The sequence below is a fragment of the Larus michahellis genome, chromosome 3 (assembly GCF_964199755.1).
Source record: "Larus michahellis chromosome 3, bLarMic1.1, whole genome shotgun sequence".
Taxonomy (NCBI): Eukaryota; Metazoa; Chordata; class Aves; order Charadriiformes; family Laridae; genus Larus; species Larus michahellis.
Window position 1 is genome coordinate 64,645,542 of NC_133898.1, and position 21,689 is coordinate 64,667,230.

Here is a 21,689-nt window from a genome sequence, read left to right on the forward strand (position 1 = left end):
AAAGAAAAAGGTAAAGAAAATGTTAAAAAAAAAAAAAAGAAAAAAAGAAGCATTTTTCACAGGAGACCAGATACCACCCAATGTCGCACTTGCTTTACAAAAGTTCTGTGCCTTTCAAAAAATATAGTTGCTGCCGTGCTTGAAAAGTCCTTGCCTTTGAGCAGTTTTCAAGTCAATCTTTTGTAACGGTGCAACTCCATCTGCAAGGCCTCATGGAGGAGATCTAGGTGACTGGTTTTAAAGCTGGAGAGCATGATATTGATAGTTCTTGCTGGCAGTAGTTAGTAAGGGTTCCTAAAAGGCCATCCATGCCGCTCACTACATCAGCGCTTTAGCTGCTCCTCCCTGGGTACGATATATCGGTTCTTGGTCATTGATATGGTACTTCGTGTTCCCTTCATTTTGTCCTCATGAATGTGTCACTGTCAAGGAACTGCTGGCTTTTCTCAGAGTGTGGCAAGTAGGCACTATTGGTCTGTATTAATAACTTTTCCCCTAAATCGTGTCAAATCAATCCCCCTAGTTCAAATCAATCCTCAGGCCAGTAGATAACCCATGGGATTTGGTAGCAGTGCTTTTTTGCTTCCCTTAATGTGGGTTGCTTTAATTTCCACAATGCTTTCTTTCTCAGGCCTCTCTGGAGAGGTCCTAAAACAGGGAGGGAATGGACCAGTTTGTGTATTCTGGTTATTCAGCAAAAAATGGCATTTAGATTGCAAAGCATAAAATTTTAACTCCCTGTTGTTTGCAAGGTTTAGAGGCTCGGCACATACAGCATATCAATCAGTTGTTTTATGTAAGAACTAATACTGACAGTCTGGATGTCCTGCATAGAATATCTGTTCCAAATGGCCATAAAGTTGTGCTTGTGGTAGTTTTTCCTTCTAATACCTCATTAACTATTTTATGTCCTTTACATTTACAATTCCTAAATGTACCTTGTGTATATAATACGTATAAAGAGTGCCCTCTAGTGCTATGACGGTCACAGCTCTGGAACATTTTCTTTCCGAATCTCTGGGTTTTAGAGGTTTGTAGCTTAACAGGAAAAAAAAAACCCAAACCAAAAGACTGGTTAGAGGGTAGGATGTTAAACTTAGAACTTGAGTGAATTTTCATTGACGTTTTATTTCAATACATTTACAAAAATATAATGTGCACGTAAGATCAAATTTGGAGCTTGTTCTTACTCAGGACCTTTGCTGCCGAATGTGCCTTGGTAGAAGAAGCCCATTTTGTGTTATATTTAGAATATGTAAATATATGTGTGTGAAATTTGTTAGGGAAACAAACGTATATTTTTAATGTTCATGATAAACAAATTGTGAATATAAAGCCGGGGTCACAGCTTAGACATACCTTCAGGTAACAGGGTCCAGAGTCTGACATTCTTGTTTGCAAAATTCATCTCAGCAGGATGCAAAAGACAGTGAAGGAACCATTCAATTTTAGCACAAGACGGGTTTTGACAAATAGAATGTGACAAGTGTTTGGTCCAGTATTTAGTAACTCAGAGAGACTGAGTTGTACATTTCAGTGCATTTAAAAGGTGTTTTCATGAATGTGATTTAACATTAACAATATTTTGTACCACTAAACTAGGGGCGGAGCGTGTTCTCACATGACTATGTCTTCTGGTGTGGCGATTTTAACTATCGCATTGATCTAACATATGAGGAAGTCTTTTATTTTCTCAAACGTCAAGATTGGAAGACACTTTTGGAATTTGATCAACTACAACAGCAAAAATCCAGTGGAAAAGTAAGGCAATGTGGCTCATTTTCTTGAATACCTGCATGTTGGCTTGGCCTAATTCCTTGAAAGAGTGAAAAAGTTGCATTTTCAGGCCCTTGTCTGTAGTACTTGAAGGTAGTAATTTGTTTAAAAATCAAAATGTTGTTTGTTTGCAAGAAAGTTGATACCTCACAGTGGCACCTACCTCATATGTAACTTAATCAAAGGGATGGTGTTTCTTTTCATAGATTTTTAAAGACTTCCATGAAGGGACTATTAATTTTGGACCAACATATAAATATGACGTTGGCTCAGAGGCTTACGATACCAGTGATAAGTGCCGAACCCCAGCTTGGACTGACAGAGTGCTTTGGTGGAGAAAGAAACTGCCTTTTGAAAAAACAGGTGTGTAGGGTCTTTCCTCCTCCTTTATCTGAAAGTTGTTTTAGATTTCATCCAGAACCCACATAAGGGGATTTAATTTAGCGAATGGTGAGGAAGGGAGTTAGTGAGTTATGGGCTGAGAGCTGTCGCGTGGGCTTAGTCAAATTGCAGTGACTTTACTCAAGCCGATGTTCTTTTGGCTTCACTGGAATAACGTGCAGAGATAGAGCGAGCCCTTTCTTCTTAAGCATGTGAAGAAAGGCTTCGTGCTACAGATTGAAAAGGAGCTCGCTGAAGAACTGAAAACAATCCAGCTGTAGTAATCTAGAAGTTATTCTGTTGCTTTTCAACAGAATCATTAGTCCACATAAAGTTCCCGTGTTATAATGGCTAGATTGTTATAACTGTTGTCCTCAGTAGATGTATAAGCACTTTTGTGTAATTTCATCTGCCTAGGTAGTTCTTAGGAATATTTCTGCTAGCATGTGAGATTGGGGGAGATTCCATTAATTCGTGCTTATAAAGTACTTTGAGATCATGAGCGGCCAGCACAACGGAAGAGCTGTCACTACAATAACAAAGTAAAAAGTATTTCTTTGTGTACCCAGGGACAGTTTTCGTAACCATTCTCTCATCTGCAGGTAGATCTATCTCCCAATGTTTATAAAAGTCCTCTCCTTTACTGTTGGTGTCGAGGCTCTTCTGCTCCTCAGCTCTAATTCTTTTGCCTTGCTTCTTTCTGCTGCTATAGGCTAGAGGGCTGTTTGCCTTCTGAGGAGAAAGTGTAGTCCCAGTGTGATTGATTAGGCGGAAATGCCATATTCCATGTTAACTCATTTTCAACTCTACAGAAAAGAAATAGTTATCCATTAGCCCAAACAGTAACCTAAAACCTTTCCTGTTATTGACAGCAATATAATATCTCACTCTGGCCTAATGTCTGGAGCACTTTCTGTCACCTTAATGCATTGCAAAGGAAGTATTTGGAGGCTGGATTTGCATGGGGTTGCTTTCTCCTCTCTTGTGTAATATTTCTCCAAGTCCTCGGTATTATTCAGGTTTGCAGTGCATTTTGCAAGTACAGTATCTGTCTCCATGCTCAATAATGGGACAGGAGGAAAAATACTGACAGAACTGTCTGCCAACCCAGATTGTGCAGCTAATTGATTGGGTGACATTCAGGTTAACCATTTTGCAGGTGTCTTATTCTAGTGATCTACTCTCTCTATTGCACTCCCTGTCCTTTCTGTATCTTTTTTTCCTAGTCTATAACTTGTAAATCCTTTAGGATACAAGCTCTTCCGTGAATGGTGTATACAAGAACAAAAACCACCTACCTCCCACTACTCGGGTCTGTGAAGTTCATCTTAATAGATATCTTTTAACTGTTAGTAAAACTAGCTTTGAGTGAGCTTTAAATCATGTTTTGTGCTGCATAGCTGGAGAGATCAATCTTCTAGACAGTGATCTGAATGCTGAAACTAAAGTCAGGCACACCTGGACCCCTGGAGCCTTGATGTACTATGGGAGAGCGGAGCTACAAGCATCTGACCACAGGTAAAGTCCTAAGGAAATAATCAGAGAAACGTGTCATGCTGAATTACAGTCAGGGACTGACTCTGACTGTAACAGGAATTACACCCTTATTCTGTATTCATTATCCATTTGGTAGTTTGGTGGTTTTTTCCCTCATGGTGGGTTTTATACCAGGGTGACAGCATCTATGGTCCTGTATTGATTTCTGCTGTACGGCGATCTCGGCAAGGGTTGGGTAATTTGCAGCAACAGGTAAAGAAAACTGAGGGCTTTCTGTTGCTTGGTTTTGGAAAGCTTTGATACCAAACCAAGCTATTGTGATGGACTTCCATTCACCTTGCTGTGGGAGAGGAGTGGGTTGGAACTGTATGGCCTAAAGAGTAGTAAGCCATATACATAGGGCCAGGTGTGACCTCTTCAGAGTAGTGAAGCGTTGGGCTTCTGGGCTTCCCTTAGAAATTGGGATGGGAGAAAGAGGGGAAAAAAACCGAAGCCCAGTGCCTCTGGTTGGCCCATATAATTAACTTCTCTTTAGGGATATGAATGATCTTTCTTTCTTAAACTTGTCACTGCTTCACTTCTCTGAAACAAATTCTGTAATAAATACGCCTTGAAAGCTCCCTTGCATTCAGAATAGTCTTTGTCTCACCCATTGCATGCCCTGTGGAAATGCTGCAGTACTGTTCCTCATAGCAGCACTCAGTGACCTACAGTAGATGGCTCTGTGCTTCTCACGGTGCTCTGGCCTGCGAGGACTGTTCTGTATTCCTCCAGCAGTGGAAGAACATGCCTCTTGCAATCAATTTCTCTGTGTCAAGCTTTGACATTGCTGTGTTCCACAAAGCACAGTGGAACTGCTGCACTCATTATATAGGACCCTGAGGATGCAATCTGTGAGACATAGCTGTTGTACATGGGTTTTCTATTTTAGCAAACTTGGCTGCAAAAACTGCTTTTTAATTACAGTCAGCAGTTTTGTTTTCCCAAGGTTTGTGCTGGAAAAAGGGCTTAGCTGTAACTTTGTGACATATGGAAATGCATTATGATTCACAGTGCTTATAGAAATTGTTAACACTTCCTATATGGGTTTTTTCCCCTTTACTACTCCTTTCTAGTTCTGCTGTTGTTGCCTTCATATGTTCTGGCAATGTGTATTCCAGAGCCTACTTTATTGCAAGTAGGAGGGAGCAATTTTGACACAGTTAGAAGAGCAGCCATCCCAGTTACTGCTCTCTGTGTCTTTGCAGGTGGAAATCTGAGAATGTGGATTGCATCCACTGAGATGAGACAAGCTTTACTCTTTCAGACAGTTTTCTTAATTTTATTTAGATCTAACACGCAGAAGAAATGGCTGAAGAAGCAAGTTTCCAGTGTTGACTGCTTAGATTGTGATGGATTGATGTATGTTTGCTACATAACCAAATTATACAGTTAGAGTACCTTGTCCTTAGTTTTTGGAAGAAGAAATCTTTACGTGACCTTGTCTAACAGAAAATAATATATTGCCTTCCCAGTCTATAGAAGTTTGGGGAGACAGCTGTTGAATAATGAGTGAAGCATCCTGGGTTTTTTAGCCTGCAGGTTTGCCAGAAGAGCTGCACACAATTGTTATTTGAATTCCTTTATGGTGTGTCCTCACTGTTACATTCAGCTAATGCAGAGCTGGTAAATATAAATAACAGTGCGCAAGGCATGATCTTCCACTACAGGAAAAATGAAACAATCCACTAGACTGAACTTCTGGGTTGTATTGACAGCCATAGTGCTTTTTTGCAGTGAGACCTTAAGTAATTTGTTCCGCTTCTCTTCCTGTGTAGAACATGCATAATAATCACTTTCTTCTAAGGTGTAGCAGGCTTAATTAAATATTTGCAATGAGACTTGATATCGTGGAGTTAAAAATGATCACAGAGGTATAGAGTTTAAACAATACACTGTTGTCATGGTTTAACCCCAGCCAGCAACTAGGACCATGCAGCTGCTTGCTCACTCCCCCTCCCCGCTTCCCAGGTAGGGTAGGGAGAGGAGGGAGAAAAGGAGGGGAAAGGGAAAAAAACTCGTGGGTTGAGATAAAGACAGCTTAATAGAACAGTAACAGAAGAGGAAAATAACAATAATAATGATGATAAAAGAATATACAAAATAAAGTGATACAACACAAGTTTCTCCCACCACCCAATGATCGCTTGCCCAGCCTGAGCACTTGCCTGAGCCGTGATTGCGCATTCCCACCCCCTGTCCAACTCCCATTGATATATGGAGCGTGACATCTATGGAATGGAATATTCCTTTGGCCGCTTGTCCTGTCTATGCTCCCTCTCAGCTACTATGGGGAGCTGAAGAAGTCCTTGACGAACGTAAACATCACGACAACTAAAACAATATGTTATCGACATTATTCTTATACTAAATTCAAAACATTGCAGCTACTAGAACGAAAATTAACTCTATTCCAGCTGAAACTAGGACAACTGTTTGTCCTTCACACAACTAAGTGCTTACCTGTCCTACTGCTTGACATTGATTTTAATTTTATATAAGCATTTCCTATTGGGTGATGTTGATCTTAATTTTAAATAAGCGTTTCTCCTTTGTTTCATGTAGGCCAGTGTTAGCTATTGTAGAAGTGGAAGTTCAGGAAGTTAATCAAGCTGCCCGTGAGAGTGTTTTCCAGGAAGTGTCATCTTTCCAAGGACCGCTGGATGCCACAGTAGTGGTAAATCTGCTATCACCAACGCCTGAAGAGAAAAATGAATTTCCTGAGGACTTGCGTACAGAGCTTATGCAAATGTTTGAGGATTATGGCACTATTGTTCTGGTCAGGTAAGTTTGGGATCTAAAATGGCATGTCATCTCTTCAAAAACACGGACCAGAAATTCCATTTTTGTCCCAACAATTAACTTTGTATTAAAAAGTAGTATGCTGAATTAATTTACTGCATGTTGACTTCATTAGAAATTGAATACAAGTGTTTTGAATATCTTTTACCTCTTGTCGACCTGTTAAAAAAATAGTCTAACAGCTCTCTCGGCTGTGTGGAGGAGAAATTTTTTTTAGTACAGCACCACATAGCAGAGGCTTTGATGTGAATCATCACCTTTCGATTCAGGCCTCATTTCCATGGATTGCTCCTGCTGGTGGGTCCTCAGGCCCTGCTTCACTTCCCGCAAGGAGGTCTGCTCTCTTCCAGCACTCTTTCATGCTCACGAGGATTTCCTGGCTGGCTCTCCTTTCTTTTGGGGGTCATTTTGCTTATTTTTTTTTAATAGTATGGCTTCTCACAATTTTATCACCTACTGAGTTTGAGAGGGAGAGCGTGGCACCTTCTTGCAGAGCAGTTTGATTTCATTCTAGCGGAGTCTGTACACAGCTCCAGCGTAGCTGTGAGACTTCTGTTTTGAGAAATACAGGCAAAAGACCCGACAGTTGACCTGGGAAACAAGACCAGAAACTCGTTTATGTTGTATTTGACCTATTTATTAATGGAAAAAACCGGTGACCTGTAGTTGTATGGTTTCATGAAGTACAAAATGTAAGTTGAGGGTTCAAAAGCAGCCCTGCAGGAACAGTAGCACCACCTTCCTTGTGAAGAAAAGGAGCGAGGAAAGAACATGCTTTGGTGGCTTGGTTTTGTTTTGTTTTTTAATCGCTTTAGGGCTTCATGATATACTGGTTTTTGGGAACATCACATGTCCTCTAAGGTGAGGGATATGCAGACCCACGGAAGTTAGTACAGAGGGAGTGTGGGTATCAGACTTGGTGTCTTGTCAACGGCTGCTGAGATGTTTGTACTGCTGCCTCAGGGGTGGTGCAGTAAAGGGCAGGGTGCCGGCGTCACACAAGGGAGGGTGGGGGAGAGGAAGAGGACAACTGGGATTCACAGATCACTTGCTCCTCCCCAAAAAATAGTTGTGAGGAAAATACAACTAAAAACAAATAAATAGCTGTACAAAACTATCATGTTTGCCTTTAAGGCTTTTTATTTAATGGTGAAGTAAAATGCACTGTATTCTCTCCTCTACCTTTTTTTACTAGGATCAGTGGAGGTCAAATGCTGGTGACATTTGCAGACAGCAAGTCGGCTCTTCGTGTTATGGATATAGATGGTGTCAAAGTAAGACCCTCTCAAACCTATAATAATTTCATAACAAATTTCTCAAAAAGTAGTTGCTTAGAATGAGATAGTTGAGTTTCTAGCTAAATCAAGTAGCATTATTTCAAAGAAACTTAGCGCTCACAAAGTCCTTAGCTTTCACAGCTGCTGAGGCTTTTAATGCAGTATTTCAGTTTCAGGAAGGCAGGAGGTGACTTTTCTTGGAGCTCCTAAGCAGTGCTTAGGATCTGGCCTCTGATACCACTGCAGAATACATAGACTCGGCCATTGTTCTGGCACTTTAAGCAGTTCTTCTGAGATTATATGTGACTTTATAATGTTGCCAAACCATCTTCACTGTTGTGGTTTGGAGATTTTTTTGTTCCTCTCAAGTGTATCAGATAAACCCCTTCTACCAAGCTGGAACAACATGATTCATTGACCTCCGTGGCAAACTCAGCATTAGCAGTAGGAGTTTACCTTCCCATCCCCTGCTCTTCCTTCCCACGCACATACTCCACAATTCATCAGCCCCCTCATTTATGCTGACAAAACTGTTTGTGGGGCTGTACTGTAAAGTTAACACTGAAGTAATGGATTTAACTCTTACTCTTTCATATTTTGAGTTTTATCTTTTAACTTTGCTCATTTCATTGATGTAATTTATGGCACAGACCAAAACGCAGTTGTATGTGCAAAGTGTGTGAAGGTGCTGGAAACCTGGGTCAGCAACTTTCCAAACTAATTTTGTTGCCAAAGCTGCTGGTGTGGATACATCTCACCCCACATGTCATGGAGCAACACATATAAAATCATAGAATCATTTAGGTTGGAAAAGACCCTTGGGATCATCGAGTCCGACCATCAACCCCACTCTACAAAGTTCTCCCCTACATCATATCCCCTAACACCACATCTAAATGACTCTTAAACACATTCAGGGATGGTGACTCCACCGCCTCCTTGGGCAGCCTATTCCAGTGTCTGACCACTCTTTCTGTGAAGGATTTTTTTCCTAATGTCCAGCCTAAACCTACCCTGCTGCAGCTGGAACCCATTCCCTTTTGTTCTATCGCTAATTACCTGTGAGAAGAGACCAGCACCAACCTCTCTACAATGGCCTTTCAAGTAGTTTAAGAGAGTGACGAGGTCTCCCCTCAGCCTCCTCTTCCTCAAACTAAACAGTCCCAGCTCCTTCAATCGCTTCTCATAAGATTTATTCTCCAGGCCCTTCACCAGCTTCGTTGCCCTCCTCTGCACTCGCTCCAGCACCTCGATATCTCTCTCGTATTGAGGTGCCCAGAACTGGACACAATACTCAAGGTGTGGCCTCACCAGTGCTGAGTACGGGGGGACAATCACCTCCCTACTTCTGCTGATCACACTATTTCTAATATAAGCCAGGATGCCATTGGCCTTCTTGGCCACCTGGGCACACTGCTGGCTCATGTTCAGCTGCTTGTCAATTAGAACCCCATATAAACAGCTGTGGTCTTCATCTGTTTAATAATATACTATCCACCATAATTTGGGGATTTTCTGAGCAGAGAAGATCCTCACATCCTTACAGATGGCAGCAAGTAGCAAAGTCTTGTGTGTTTTAAAGCTACTGACTCAAAAATGGAACCCTCCCACACCATTATTACTATCACAGTATCATTTTGACGATTTTTGATGTTTCGCCTATTTCTCAAGTATTTCCCAAATGCAGCAACAATGCTTTTGAGCTGTGAACCTAATTTTCTTCTAAGAATATTGTTACAGTCTGAAAACTTGGTTGCGGGGGTAGGAAGAGTGCTTCCTTTTCATTTAGCCTCTGAAATGAAGCTTCAGTTGCATCAGTTTCTGAAGCAGTTGTACAATAGACTGGCAGCACTTGCTTATTCTGTTCAGGTGTTCTCATTTTGTGAAGTTGCTGGGCAAAGGGGAAACAATTCTTTCTTTCCATTAGGTTAGGGGCAGAACAGTGAAGATCCGGCCCAAGACTAAGGACTGGCTAAAGGGCCTTCAGGAGGAAATTGCTCGAAAACGGGACAGCATTGCCCCCATGTCCCCCACGGCAAACTCCTGTCTTCTGGAAGAAAATTTTGACTTCTCAAGTTTGGACTATGAGTCAGAAGGTAAGCAGTAGGTGTCTAAGCTAAGTTGGGACAAATTGCTTCACTGACTGTGGTTGCACAGAGAAGGTACAGTATGAGTGTCAGTGGTATCTTGATTTGTGATGTAGCCACACTTCTTAAAAAGCAGATTGTAACTAAAGCCATGAGCCGGCACTGTGCCTAGGCAGAGAAATGTTGCTTAGATTGTCCTGTCAATTTAGTATTTTAATATACGTTAGCAAACCCAATATATGGTACAGTTGTCTGTATAGCAACAAACTACTGAAACACATGGGTTACACACAAAGCTTGCCCAACCTGTACAATAAATTGATTGATTGATAGTAGGGAGAGACAGAGAATGCATTTGCTCACTAATTCTTCGTTATCTAATATTTTAATTTAGGTGATATAGTAGAGGATGAAGATGATGATTTAGATGATTCTTTGTGTCAACACCTAGTAGCAGACACAGCAGAAGATATGCCCGAGGGCTCTGGACATTTTGCATCCATAGCTCTTTCAAACAAATCTGGCCAAACCCCACGACTGTATAAAGGTAAAGTATCTCCCTTCCTTGAAGCAAGGCCTGAAGGTTTGTTGTTTGTTCTCCTTTTGTCTATATTTCCCTGTTCATTTATATTTTCATTGTAGGTCCTCCAAAGATAAGGATCGTCTTTTTGGTACCTGTTCGTGCCCAATCCCCCCTGAGTTAGTGACTGTAACTGAGGCACTCAGGCATAACAGCAATACAAATAGTAAAGCATAGATCCTCCTCTGTAGCCCAGGGCAAGGAAAGAATGCTGAGAAATGCTGGTTTCCTTTTATAGTCATGAGAAATTAAGTCGTCTTATCCATTTGATGTTGTTCGGCACCAGACCATGCAACAAAAACTTCTCTGTTATTTTCTGATTGGTGAGGACCAGAGCAAAATGAAGCCAAAGGGATCCTGTTGATTCGGTGATGGGCTTGGCTCTGTCCTTTGAGCAAGGAGCTGTGGCAGTGCAGTCAGGTGTGAGCTGAGCAGTACAGGAGGTTGTTGTGTTCACATGACTTACTTCAAAGAGGCCTAAAGTTTCTCCTTTGTTCCGTTTTTATTTATTTCTGAAGAAGTTGGGGTTCACACAACAGGTATATTCATTCTTTTAATGCTTCGTAAATGTGTTACCTTTTTTCCTGGTCATCTGGCTTGTTTGCACATATTGTGAAGTGTCTCAGTAAAGAGAAGATAAAGCTGTGAAGAGAATACTGATAAAAGCTGCAGCAAGAGCTAGCCAAGCCAGTGGTGGTCTTACACTGGGATGTGAGCAGGACATGCTTCGGTGACCAAGCTTTGACAGGCTGGGCTGCGTATTAAACGCTTCATTGTGACAGCAAGCGATTCAGTAGCTGTCTTTGCACTTTCTCAGAAGTGCTTTGTTTTCTGACATAAAAGTGAAAACTTAATACCTTCAAAGGTTGACTCAGAAGTAGAGTTCAAAAAGATTAAATGAAATTGGTAAGTTTACACAGACAGATTTCCCAAACAATCAGAGTGATATGCAGCTTTCTTGCCCACCTTGAGTCATAGGCTGGGTGCAGCGTGGCCAGACCAAGAAGCCTTGCCCTGAGTCAAGGAGTAATATGTCATTATTAAATACTGTGAAGCCAATCACTTTTTATTATAGGGTGCCTTGCCCTCCAAACACCTCTGGCCTACTGTGTGATGATTCATTAAGCTACAGAGAATTGCAGTGATTCTTTTCACTCACACTAACTCTTCTCCACAAAAAATATCACAAAGTAAATGGAGATTGTAAAGTACGGTTTGAAGGAGGTCAAGGTGGGTTCATGATCTCGCACAACTCAAAATACAATATATTCAATCCATCTTGAAAGTCTCTGCAATTTCAGATGCCTGCATAAGCTTCCAATTCTGCCTGAGTAACTCCTGATTGAAGATACGATGATTGTACAGCTCATGCTAGACACAGATGGAATCCAATCATGGGCAGAACACTGTATATGTGTGTTTCTGAGGTCAGAGAAGGGCATAGTCACATGAAACTGATGTCCCTGGAAGCCGTTGCCTAAAACCAGCAGACTTTTAGGGGAAGGGATAGAGTGGTGGTGGCTGGTTTTTGTCTTGCATTCAGTGTTACTGCCAGAATTTCAAGCCATGCTTTTAGGCGCCTGTGTGACTCCTTGGATCCTCCCGATAATGCCTGTATCTGCAGCTTAGAAGTATTGAAAATGCAGAGAGAAGGGGGAGGGCAGGCTGGGCAGATCACAGGCTCTGTGTCTGTGGCGGCCATCCTCTGCTGAGTGGGAGTTGGAAACTGTGAGGCAGCTCAGCATTCCCTGCAGAGCACAGCTTTCTGAAAAACAAGAACTTGTGTAAAAATGCCTGAAGTATGAGAGACTGCTGCTACACAATTTCTTCCCCGGCCTCTCCAAACCACAGGGACAAAACTAAACCCAGGGAATTTTGCAGCTGTAAAGAAGAGAGCTGGGCAGCCATAGTGGGGGGAGAGCACTGAAGTGAAAGCCCTCACTGCAGCAGGCTGGAAGACTAAAGCAATCTCTGCGTCTCGCCTCTCCAGCTGTCAGAGAGGCTTAGATAGGGTGAGGGACCTGTGTAATTAGCTAGTCACCTAAGGTGCAGCCAAGGGCTAGCAGATTGAGGCAGGTGTACCTGTTAGGAGATGTTGCTGGAAAGCAGAGATGTGATGAGTGAGCCGTTCAGACAGACTTTTCTCTGGCATAAAAACAGTTCTCCTGAGCAAGGATAGTTGTCTAATCCTCAGAGGGAATTCCTGTGTTCAGGAAGGAAGAGCAAGGGACTGACCGTGACTGGCCTCCTCGTGGCTGCCACGACACAGTTTGAATGAGAGCAGGTTGCTGCTGAGTCTGGCTGTGAAAAGCTCAGAATCTCACAAGGTGACTAGTAACCCTGAAATCAGATGCAGGCGGTCTTCGTGTTGGCACAAACAGTTAATAAATGCTGGAAAAGGAGAGAGAGAAGCATTTGACAAAAGAGTAGATGTTTCCTGCAGTGGGAGCAGGGGTGCATTCAGGGAGAGCAAAACAGTATGAAAGGAGTCATGTTGTGTTGCTGAGATACCTGTTTGAGGCTTGCCATTCAAAATCGCCTCTCTCCTGACCACTCAGAGTTGGTGCATCACAGCCAGTGGGTATCTAATACAAATCCTTTCTAAAATTTCCCTAGATGATACAGACCTGGCTGATTTGAAGCGGGAGCTGGAGGCAAGCGGGGAACACCACCGCCGGACTCCAAGCAGGTCTTTGTCCATTCCTACCAGGCCTCGGCCACTTCAGCCGCCACAGAGGCCTCCCCCTCCCGGTGAGTTTAACTTTCTTTAACGTTGCGTTGGCCCCAGCTGAACAGTTTTGCCTGCCATTTCTGGGTGACGAAGACAGTAATACCTTGTTCTGAAATGTCAGGCTGCTGAGGTACTTCTGTTTGCTGCCTAGTCTTTTTCAGCTTGACTATAGCCGCAGTTAGCAATGGGAGAAGTTTGTCTTTAGGATCACAGATACTCCACAAAAAATGCCTTTAGTGAGGATGGAACGGCCCATATGGTCTCTTCTCCCAAGTAATGGGCGACAGGACAAGAGGAAATGGCCTCAAGTTGTGCCAGGGGAGGTTTAGACTGGATATTAGGAAAAAGTTTTACACTGAAAGGGTTATTAAGCATTGGAACAGGCTGCCCAGGGAGGTAGTTGAGTCACCGTCCCTGGAGGTTTGACATAGTGCTTAGATGGGTAGACATAGTGCTTAGAGATATTGGTTTAGTGATGTTTTTTGTCAGAGTTAGGTTGATGGTTGGACTCGATGATCTGAAAGGTCCCTTCCAACCTAGGCAAGTCTATGATTCTATGTTTCATACTAACTCATCGCTCAGGTTAGCAAGTTGACCAGCCACATTGTGGCAATAAAAATAAATATCAGTATTTATGCCTGCTGACTTCCAAAGTCACTGAGTGTTTTCTTACAGTTTGTTTCTGACTTAATTGTAATCTTCTTTTTTAAAAAGCTTTGACAAAATACTTGTTATGGACAGTTTTTATCCTTTGCTGCTTTGCAAGAAATTCCTGCTTGCTTTTGTGTTTCTAAAGGAAATGCAAAGTGGCTCATGATTTTCAGTGAGGCACAAAGGCGAAGTGATGCGCTTTACCTGAGCTCTACCCACATGAGATGCCATCAGTGCTGTGCTGCTCCTGTTTTTATGGCCACTTCTGGATGAATGCTGATTGCTACATCAGCATAATCATCTTTGCCTTCTGTATGACACGAGCTATACATCACGTTTTTCTTGCAGCCCGAAAGTCTTTCTTCCATGTGTATTTTCCAGTCTTAAATTAAAGGTTCTGTCAGACTCACTGCTGGAAGATGAGTTCTTTGAGATTATTCCCATTCATTTCTGAGTCTGTTGCACAGAAGTGACAACACTGGTATCTGTATCTCTGTGCTTAGAATGCAATGTTAATGCTCAGCTGAGGTTATTAAATTAATTAAACGAAAGCAAGACTAACTAGGAAACTGCTTCCTGAAACAGCTCAAGATTTCAGTATTTTATTCTGTGTTGAGATTTTTTTTTTTTCACCTTAGATTAGACCAGTAACAGTTCAGCCCATCACTCCTCCTAGACTGAAGTATCTGGCTCTTGGCACTCAGGCAGAGGGACTCAAGGTCCTTGGTGTCCTACAGGAAAGTCTTGCCTAAGATGTCTGTCCCTGGAGGAGCAGGGAGGGTGACAGCGTCTCTTTTTATTTATCATAAGCAATTTCAAAGCACATTGGTTTTGCTCCATTGCAGATAAAATATTGTACCAGCTCTTGAATGTAAAAAGCCATTTTTATTCCTCTTTCAGCTGGAACATCAGGCAAAAAGTCCCCCTCAGATGGTTCTCTCTCTCCAGGAAGCCACTCCACCTGCTCCATCCTGGCAACGGCAAAGCTGCTACCTGGAGCCCCTCAGCAGCCAGTGAGTCCTGCCCCTCAGCATGGCCACTTAGCGTTGTCCTGATCTCCCCCATCTACGTAGACGCTCTAGACACTGAGCATCACCTGCATGATGTACCTGTCACACAAGGAAGGAAGTCCATCACATGCCTGAGCTGGAAATGCTAAGATGAACTTCTTCTACAGTAACACTAGACTGTAGGAACTGCTAGACACCAGAAGAATGTGATTAAATTGCCAGGAATTAGAAAGGCCAAAGAGGGAAAGAGATAATGGTGCAAGACCAGGGCACTGTTGGTTTATTTCACGTGCTGCTTTCTGACAGATCCTAACTTGAATTCTCAACACCATGATAATATGCTTTAATTCTTTTCTTACCTCTTTTTTGATGGGCCATGCTAGTGCCCAGAGTACAGGAAAAGTCTCGACCGTTGCCAGTAAGGCTGCTAGCCCTCTGAGTAGACCAAGACCGGAATGTGGAAACACCTCCCCACTCCTTGTTGGTTGAGAACCCTAATGTATTGAACAAGGGATGGCTAAGGGACTAGCTGTGGCAGTAAGCCATTGGCCTTCTGTCAGCTGGTAACAAAGATGTAGTATCTGCCAAAAGACTCCCCACTGTTTCTGTAGTATTTATAGATTGCTGAATAGCCACAGGCAAAACCAGAATTCTACAGGTGCCTGAGCTTAGCTGTAAGATTACAGATGTACAAGACAAATCAGTTCTCTCAAGATTACTCATTCTCGTATTTTTTTTTTTTTTTTTTAAAAGCCTAAAGTCCGGACTGGAATAAGTAAACCTTACAACGTCAAGCAGATCAAAACCACCACAGCTGAGGAAGCAGAAGAAGCTATTAGATGTCTTATGGAAGCTAAAGGAGGTGAGCACAGCTTTCTAACTGGCTTCTAAAAATCTTTAAATAAAGAAAACTGTAGGTGTATTCATCCGTCCCATCATAGTGCAGATGCACATATTTCTATTCAGAATCTCACCTGAACACTGACGTACGCATTCTTGCAAGATTGTACTTGGTGTTCTCTGTCAGTTTTGATAATATTGAGCTTTTTTTTTCAAGATGACTCAAGTTGTATAGTTTGCTGTAGAACCTGATACTCAGGAGCACCTTGGGTTATTTATGTCCAGATTTAGTCTGAAAAATTTAAAGATAAACATGGTATCTTATTAAACTGATGGTGCCCGTGTTAGCTCAGAGTTGCATAAAGGATATTTGCTGCTGTATTTAGTGAACGCTCACTATTCCAAGCAGAACTAGAGAGCGAACACAGCTGTGGGAGAACTAACCTGCATTCTGTTCACATTTGGACGACAAGTATAGTTGTAACCTAGTGAGAAGCTTGCACCACTTCAGCTTGAATAGCCAAGCTAAAAGGCTACTCTGTGTTTAGGCTCTCTGTGTAATCCCTGGAGAAGAGAGCTTCCTGCAAGGGCAAGTTAGAGCAGGAAACTAGCTTAGGTATTGAAACTTAAGCAGTGTGAATATTCCCTCCGGGCTTGTCTTTCTGCTGATGCTGAATGAATGAGAGAGAATGCAGCATGACTCTGAGATAGCTACCTGAGTTTGCAAGGCTCTCAGTTTAGGAGAAAAACATCCCTTTTCATTTTTAAATAGAGCAAATATGGTCTGGAATAATCCAGTTTAATTAGAAATATCATAAGGCATCTTGCTGTTTGTTCCTCCGAGAGTGCTGTTCATTTTGTTTTGAAATCAGATTTACTCTCCATTAATTTTGAAATTCACATAAAGGGTTTCACTCGGTGTGGGTAAGGATACTGGTCTGGTCAGCATCACTTTCAGTCCTGCGTGCTGTACCATCAGTTGGCATTTACAGTTCTTCCCAAAGTACTCTACAAGACGTGCTTGGTGTCATTATCTTGATTTTTCCAGATGCCCCATCCCTGGAAACACTCAAGGTGAGGTTGGACGAGGCTCTGAGTAACCCGATCTAGTTGAAGATGTCCCTGCTCATTGCAGGGGGGTTGGACTAGGTGATTAAAGGTCCCTCCAACCCAAAGTGTTCTATGATTCTATGATCAGGCCAAGACGCTATTTGTTTTTGCTTTTCAGGACTACAGGAAGATGCAGTAAAACCTGCTCCAACTAGAAACCAAACATTCACCAAACCCGAGACTCTTCCCAGCATCACAAAGTCGGCATCATTTCAAGGGTCGCAGGCAGGACCAGCGCTTGTGCCCCACCGCCCACCACCCAAAGTTCCAACTGTGAAGAAGCCAGTACCTCTGCAAAGGACCGGCATCAAGGTGGAAAATGTAAGATAGTTGCAGCAAAATGCATTCAGCCTCCGTTACACAACGTGAATGATGGCAAGAGGGGTGGGCCGTTAAACTGTATGAAGTCCTTAGCCAGCAGATGCTGAAATGGTTTTGCGTATTGTAGTCAGCAAGGCATAAAAATGTAAGAAAGATCGGAAAGGAAATAGAGCCTTGAGTTCCTTACTCAGCCGTTTTCAGCTTTTCTATTTGTCAGTCCATTCTCTTAAATTTTGTTACTTTTCTTCTGGTTTGTCTAAACCTTGTCAGGATTTAAGACTTTTCCCTTCTTTATCACGGTGTTTACTGTGATAAAGTTTTACCACGTCATGAGTGGTCTGCTCTGTAATAATTTGAGGCAGCTTCTTCATCAGTCTGCTGTTCTGTGTCCTGCTCAGAGACATCTAATTTTCTCACACACCTTGTAATGGGATCTAGCTTTGAATTCTGGATTCTACTCAAGAGTTCAGCTTCTTAAAAATACAAACCTGTAGGTGTTCGGGTTTTAACATCTGTCATGTCTCTACAACAGAGATAATAGTTCTTCACCTCTAGAGCTGCTAAAATGAGTATTTAATGGTGAAAGCAATTTAAGTAGGAGAGACAGACACATACAACCTTTTATATTTTTCCTTTGACAGAACCTCTGCTAGGAAGCTCTGTTCTAAGTTGTTAGGACTCCTGCCTTACCTTCCTTTGTGAAGGCATTCACCCCTTCTAGGTAACGCGCTTTGTGCCATCTCTACTTGTCAGATTCACAGAAGAAAAAAAAACAGCGGAGTGCGTTCCCTTTCCTTAAACATTTAACAACAAGGAACGGTCTGTTTATTTTATTTATGTTGTCACCATTCCCAGGGCACTCCGGAAAGGTGCTGAGAGGGATTGCTATTTTGGTGTTAGTTATATGAGATCTCCTGCAGGAATATATCTATTTCAGTTTGACTCTGCTTCAGACTTCCACTCCTTCCGCCAGCTGAGTGAGTTCAGATGGGACTTGTCTACTTGAAAACCTCTGCCCAGTCCACCTCGATCATTAAGCAAGCCTGCAGTCAAACGTAGGCAACTGAAGAACAGCATATAGACAGAAGTGGCGGGGGATATGTCCGTCATGAAATATTGACTAAATGTTCTGACTGCATTAAAAAGCCTGGATATTATATTTTAATAGTATGTGAGAGTAATAAAGAATTAAAATGCTTTCATTCAGTCACATTGAGTATGAGAAATCTGAAGCAGCCTTTGTCCTCTTGGACTGAGCTGGGTTTCAGTTATTAATATATTTTTTAATGGTGAATATATGCTAGATTGTACTTTGAGAGCTTACTTTTAGCTTCAGTTCCTAGCACCAGTGAGACATGACAGAGCCATTAATGCATTTCTCGGGTCAGCTTAAGCTAATTGTCCTTCAGCCTTATCTATCAGAAGGTACCCAAAGGCATGTGCTAATGGCCTCATTAATTTATCCCTCCCTATGCATTCTTGCTTAAATAATGTTAGTCAGCAAAAAAAGATACAACAAAGAAATAACTCTTCAGAACTGTGTTAATTTGGCCTGGAGCAAAATGCTAACACCAGAGGGAGATGGCCAGAAAGAGATGTATTTCTCATACAGGGAGTGAACAGGCTATAGGATCCTTGTCCTCAAATGGCACCCTGTAAATGGACACGGGTCCAAGGCACGATGCATGAGAACAGAACCAGGCAGGTACAGGGTAAAACTGTGCTGTCAAGCCGCCTCTTTGTACTGCTTTTTTTTTTGTTCTTCCAGTATTGTCAGGTTTTCTCTGTAACGCCATCAATGAGACTTGCACTAGTAGCAGTGACTCAGAGTTTCAGGTACCCTTTTTGTTCTCAATTTTCTTGTTCTTTTTCCCCCTCAGGCCAAGTCTCCAGAAGAGCCAGTTGACCAACAGACAGTACAGTCTCCTTTTGGCTTGCCAGAGCCCTGTCTAGAAGCCGGAGCTATTCTTAGTCCGACCAGGATTACCCCAGTCCCGAAACCCAGAGCACTGCAACCTGGGAAGCCTCAGGAAAGCCGGGGGAGCAGTGAAAGGCAGCCCCCCTCAGTAAGCACGGCTGAGGCCATGGCACTGCCTCCCCAGAACGCTTCCTTTGCCCCAAAGGTGCCACCACGAAGAAAGAAGTCGGCACCTGCAGCTCTTCACCTGCAAGTTCTCCAGAGCAGCGACAACCCGCTTTTTAGTGGGTTAATGTTCAACTCCAACAACAACAATGCTGGGTTCTGTCTCTGGTCTCAGGACGCTCGTGTCCCCATGCAGCCTGATCTCTCAGATCCCACGTCCTCTGCCAGCCCAGAAAACAACACAACTAAGCAGTTGGTACCAAATGCCACAGAATTGGTGGCCAACCTTCAGGGCCCTCCTGTACCAGCAGGCCAGCACCCACAGCTCTCAGATACCAGCTCCCTTCCAGAGAACACCAATCTTTTGGACCTGGAGACGGATTCTTCCTGCCCTCTTTCCATACAGGCGCCATCAGCTACTTCTCCAGCACACAGTCCAGAAAATGTAAAACTCCCCAGCTTGAAAGATTTCAGTCACTGGGTTACATTTAGTGACGATGAAGACAACAGTGCACTGTCAGAAGGGTTCAATAAACTGGTTGTCTTGGAACAAAACAAAAATACCTTGATGAAGACAAATACGGATTTAGAACTGTAAAATTTTGTCCCCTTAATGTCCTTATAGAAATCATAATTATGATGCAAAATAAAAATAAATCTTTTGCACAAAGATTTTTATTTAAGGAAATTGACCATCTGTCCGTGCTACATTTCATTTTCATGTTTAAAGGTAAAGATACTGCCCCTGGAGGGAAGTGTATAGAGTAGACAACCTAACATTAGCTATGGCTTGTTTGAAAAATTCTGTATTGTTAAGTTATTTCTTTTTATTAATCCATCTTAAGAGGTTTTACTTATTTCAGGTACAACTCATATGTAAGGACATGTAAGGATGTATGGAAAAGACATTAAGAAAAACATTTTCCTGTGGAATTTATATATTAATCAATTTCTGTCACTTGAAATAAAGCACCCTCATCTGCAATAGTTAGACTGCTACAGTTACTCTGGAACAAACATGGAAAAGGGGAACAGTGTAACTACAGCAGTAACACTCATATGTTTCTGCTGTGGAAACAAGGCTCGGGCAGCATCTTCTGGTGGATCTTAAGTAGCTGCAGCGTTGGCAGGCCCCAGTACTTACCTTGTTAAACTCATTCCTGTGTTAAAAGTAAAAGGGGAAGTGCGTGGGATGAAGCTGTAAAGCAGAACCTTGAGAGATGATGCCCAGGCAGCAGCAAGAAATGCCTAGTTTTACTCCAGGCAAATGACCCCCTGCATTACAACCGTGATCTTCTAAGCGCTGTGCTGCTGCTTTGGAAGAAAATGACGTGTCAGCCTTTTATTTCCACAGTGCAGAGGAGGAAAGGGCAGGTTTGGAACCTAACTTCATGCAAGTGCAACACAGGCTCTTGTGTCCTGAAGCTAAGCCACAAGCACATGAGTGGGGACAGCAGAACCCTCCTGCAGAGAAGAACAGTTGCTTACAGCCTAATAATGAGTTTGCCACTCACGCTGTAAATAAATGGTGCACTGCGCATCCATACAGGGAGCGTACCTAGGAGACAGGTACGATGCACAGAGCAAGACTGACTGGGAAGCAACTGCAATGATCTTGCAAACAAAAGGTTTAAAAGATGATCGTACTCGATGGTTCAGAATGTGGCAGCCTCGACAGGGGAAGCACACACCCCCTCCACGCTTCCCCCATTAACCACTGTAGAAACTCCAGGCACATACTCCTGCGTGCCTGCTTTGCTTCTTCCTTAGCCTTACCCAGTATTCCCCCAGAGCCTATAGGGCAAGTGTTTCAGGTGAGTCACTTACCGCGGTGAGATGGCTCATGAAGTATTGCTGCTCAGCTCAAAGCAGACTTGATCTTCATAACGAAGTAATCTATCTCGTTTATTAGCAAGCCAGCAGTCATACTACTCGGAAGCCCAAGCTTCCAGCAAGGATAATCCATGGTGCTAAATGCGCCTCTTACCTGCTGTAGCTGCACAGGCTTTTGCCTTGACTGTGTGGTAAAACTGTACACTGTAGATGCCATTTGTTCAAAGCAGGCAGTTAAAAATGATAAACAGATTGCAACTTGTCATGGTAACTTGTTAAGAGAGGCATCAAGATCTTTTATTATTAAAATAAAGGAGAGCATTTTGAAGCAGTTGGTGAAGCTGAAAAAGCCCCTTGTTTTCAGCTGGTGTTTTTTTTTTTTTTTCAGAAAAGCTATGTTTAAAAAAAGCTCAGAGTTTTTTTTTTTCCCATAGGAAAATTAAGTGGCTTATTCTCAGCTTCTTGGAAAGTGGGAATTCAGCCACATTCTTATTTGTAATGCCTACCTGTTGCACTGCCACTACCGACTTTTGAACACAGGACGTCATGTAAGAGAAGACGCTGCCTTTGAGCACCTGCCATCCTCCTCTGTCAGACGCTTTAAAAAAAAATCCCCAAAACCTTCAAAGGCCAAACTAATAAAACCCAATTCTAAGCTTCTTACGTGAGTG

At 42.6% G+C, this 21,689-nt stretch overlaps 1 protein-coding gene across 4 annotated transcripts in view; it reads left to right on the plus strand.

Moving 5' to 3' along the window:
* SYNJ2 (synaptojanin 2) overlaps positions 1 to 20,170 on the plus strand; it is a 72,303-nt gene extending 52,133 nt beyond the window's left edge. For all 4 annotated transcript variants that reach the window (XM_074580505.1, XM_074580504.1, XM_074580506.1 and 1 more), the window contains 12 exons: positions 1,603 to 1,761; positions 1,983 to 2,139; positions 3,558 to 3,675; positions 6,259 to 6,477; positions 7,691 to 7,769; positions 9,700 to 9,868; positions 10,254 to 10,406; positions 13,056 to 13,190; positions 14,722 to 14,834; positions 15,585 to 15,693; positions 16,900 to 17,102; positions 18,983 to 20,170. In XM_074580505.1, coding sequence (XP_074436606.1) covers positions 1,603 to 1,761; positions 1,983 to 2,139; positions 3,558 to 3,675; positions 6,259 to 6,477; positions 7,691 to 7,769; positions 9,700 to 9,868; positions 10,254 to 10,406; positions 13,056 to 13,190; positions 14,722 to 14,834; positions 15,585 to 15,693; positions 16,900 to 17,102; positions 18,983 to 19,783 — 2,415 coding nt within the window. In that variant the 3' untranslated portion in view covers positions 19,784 to 20,170. The remainder of the gene's footprint in view (positions 1 to 1,602; positions 1,762 to 1,982; positions 2,140 to 3,557; positions 3,676 to 6,258; positions 6,478 to 7,690; positions 7,770 to 9,699; positions 9,869 to 10,253; positions 10,407 to 13,055; positions 13,191 to 14,721; positions 14,835 to 15,584; positions 15,694 to 16,899; positions 17,103 to 18,982) is intronic.
* Positions 20,171 to 21,689: the final 1,519 nt, after the last annotated feature.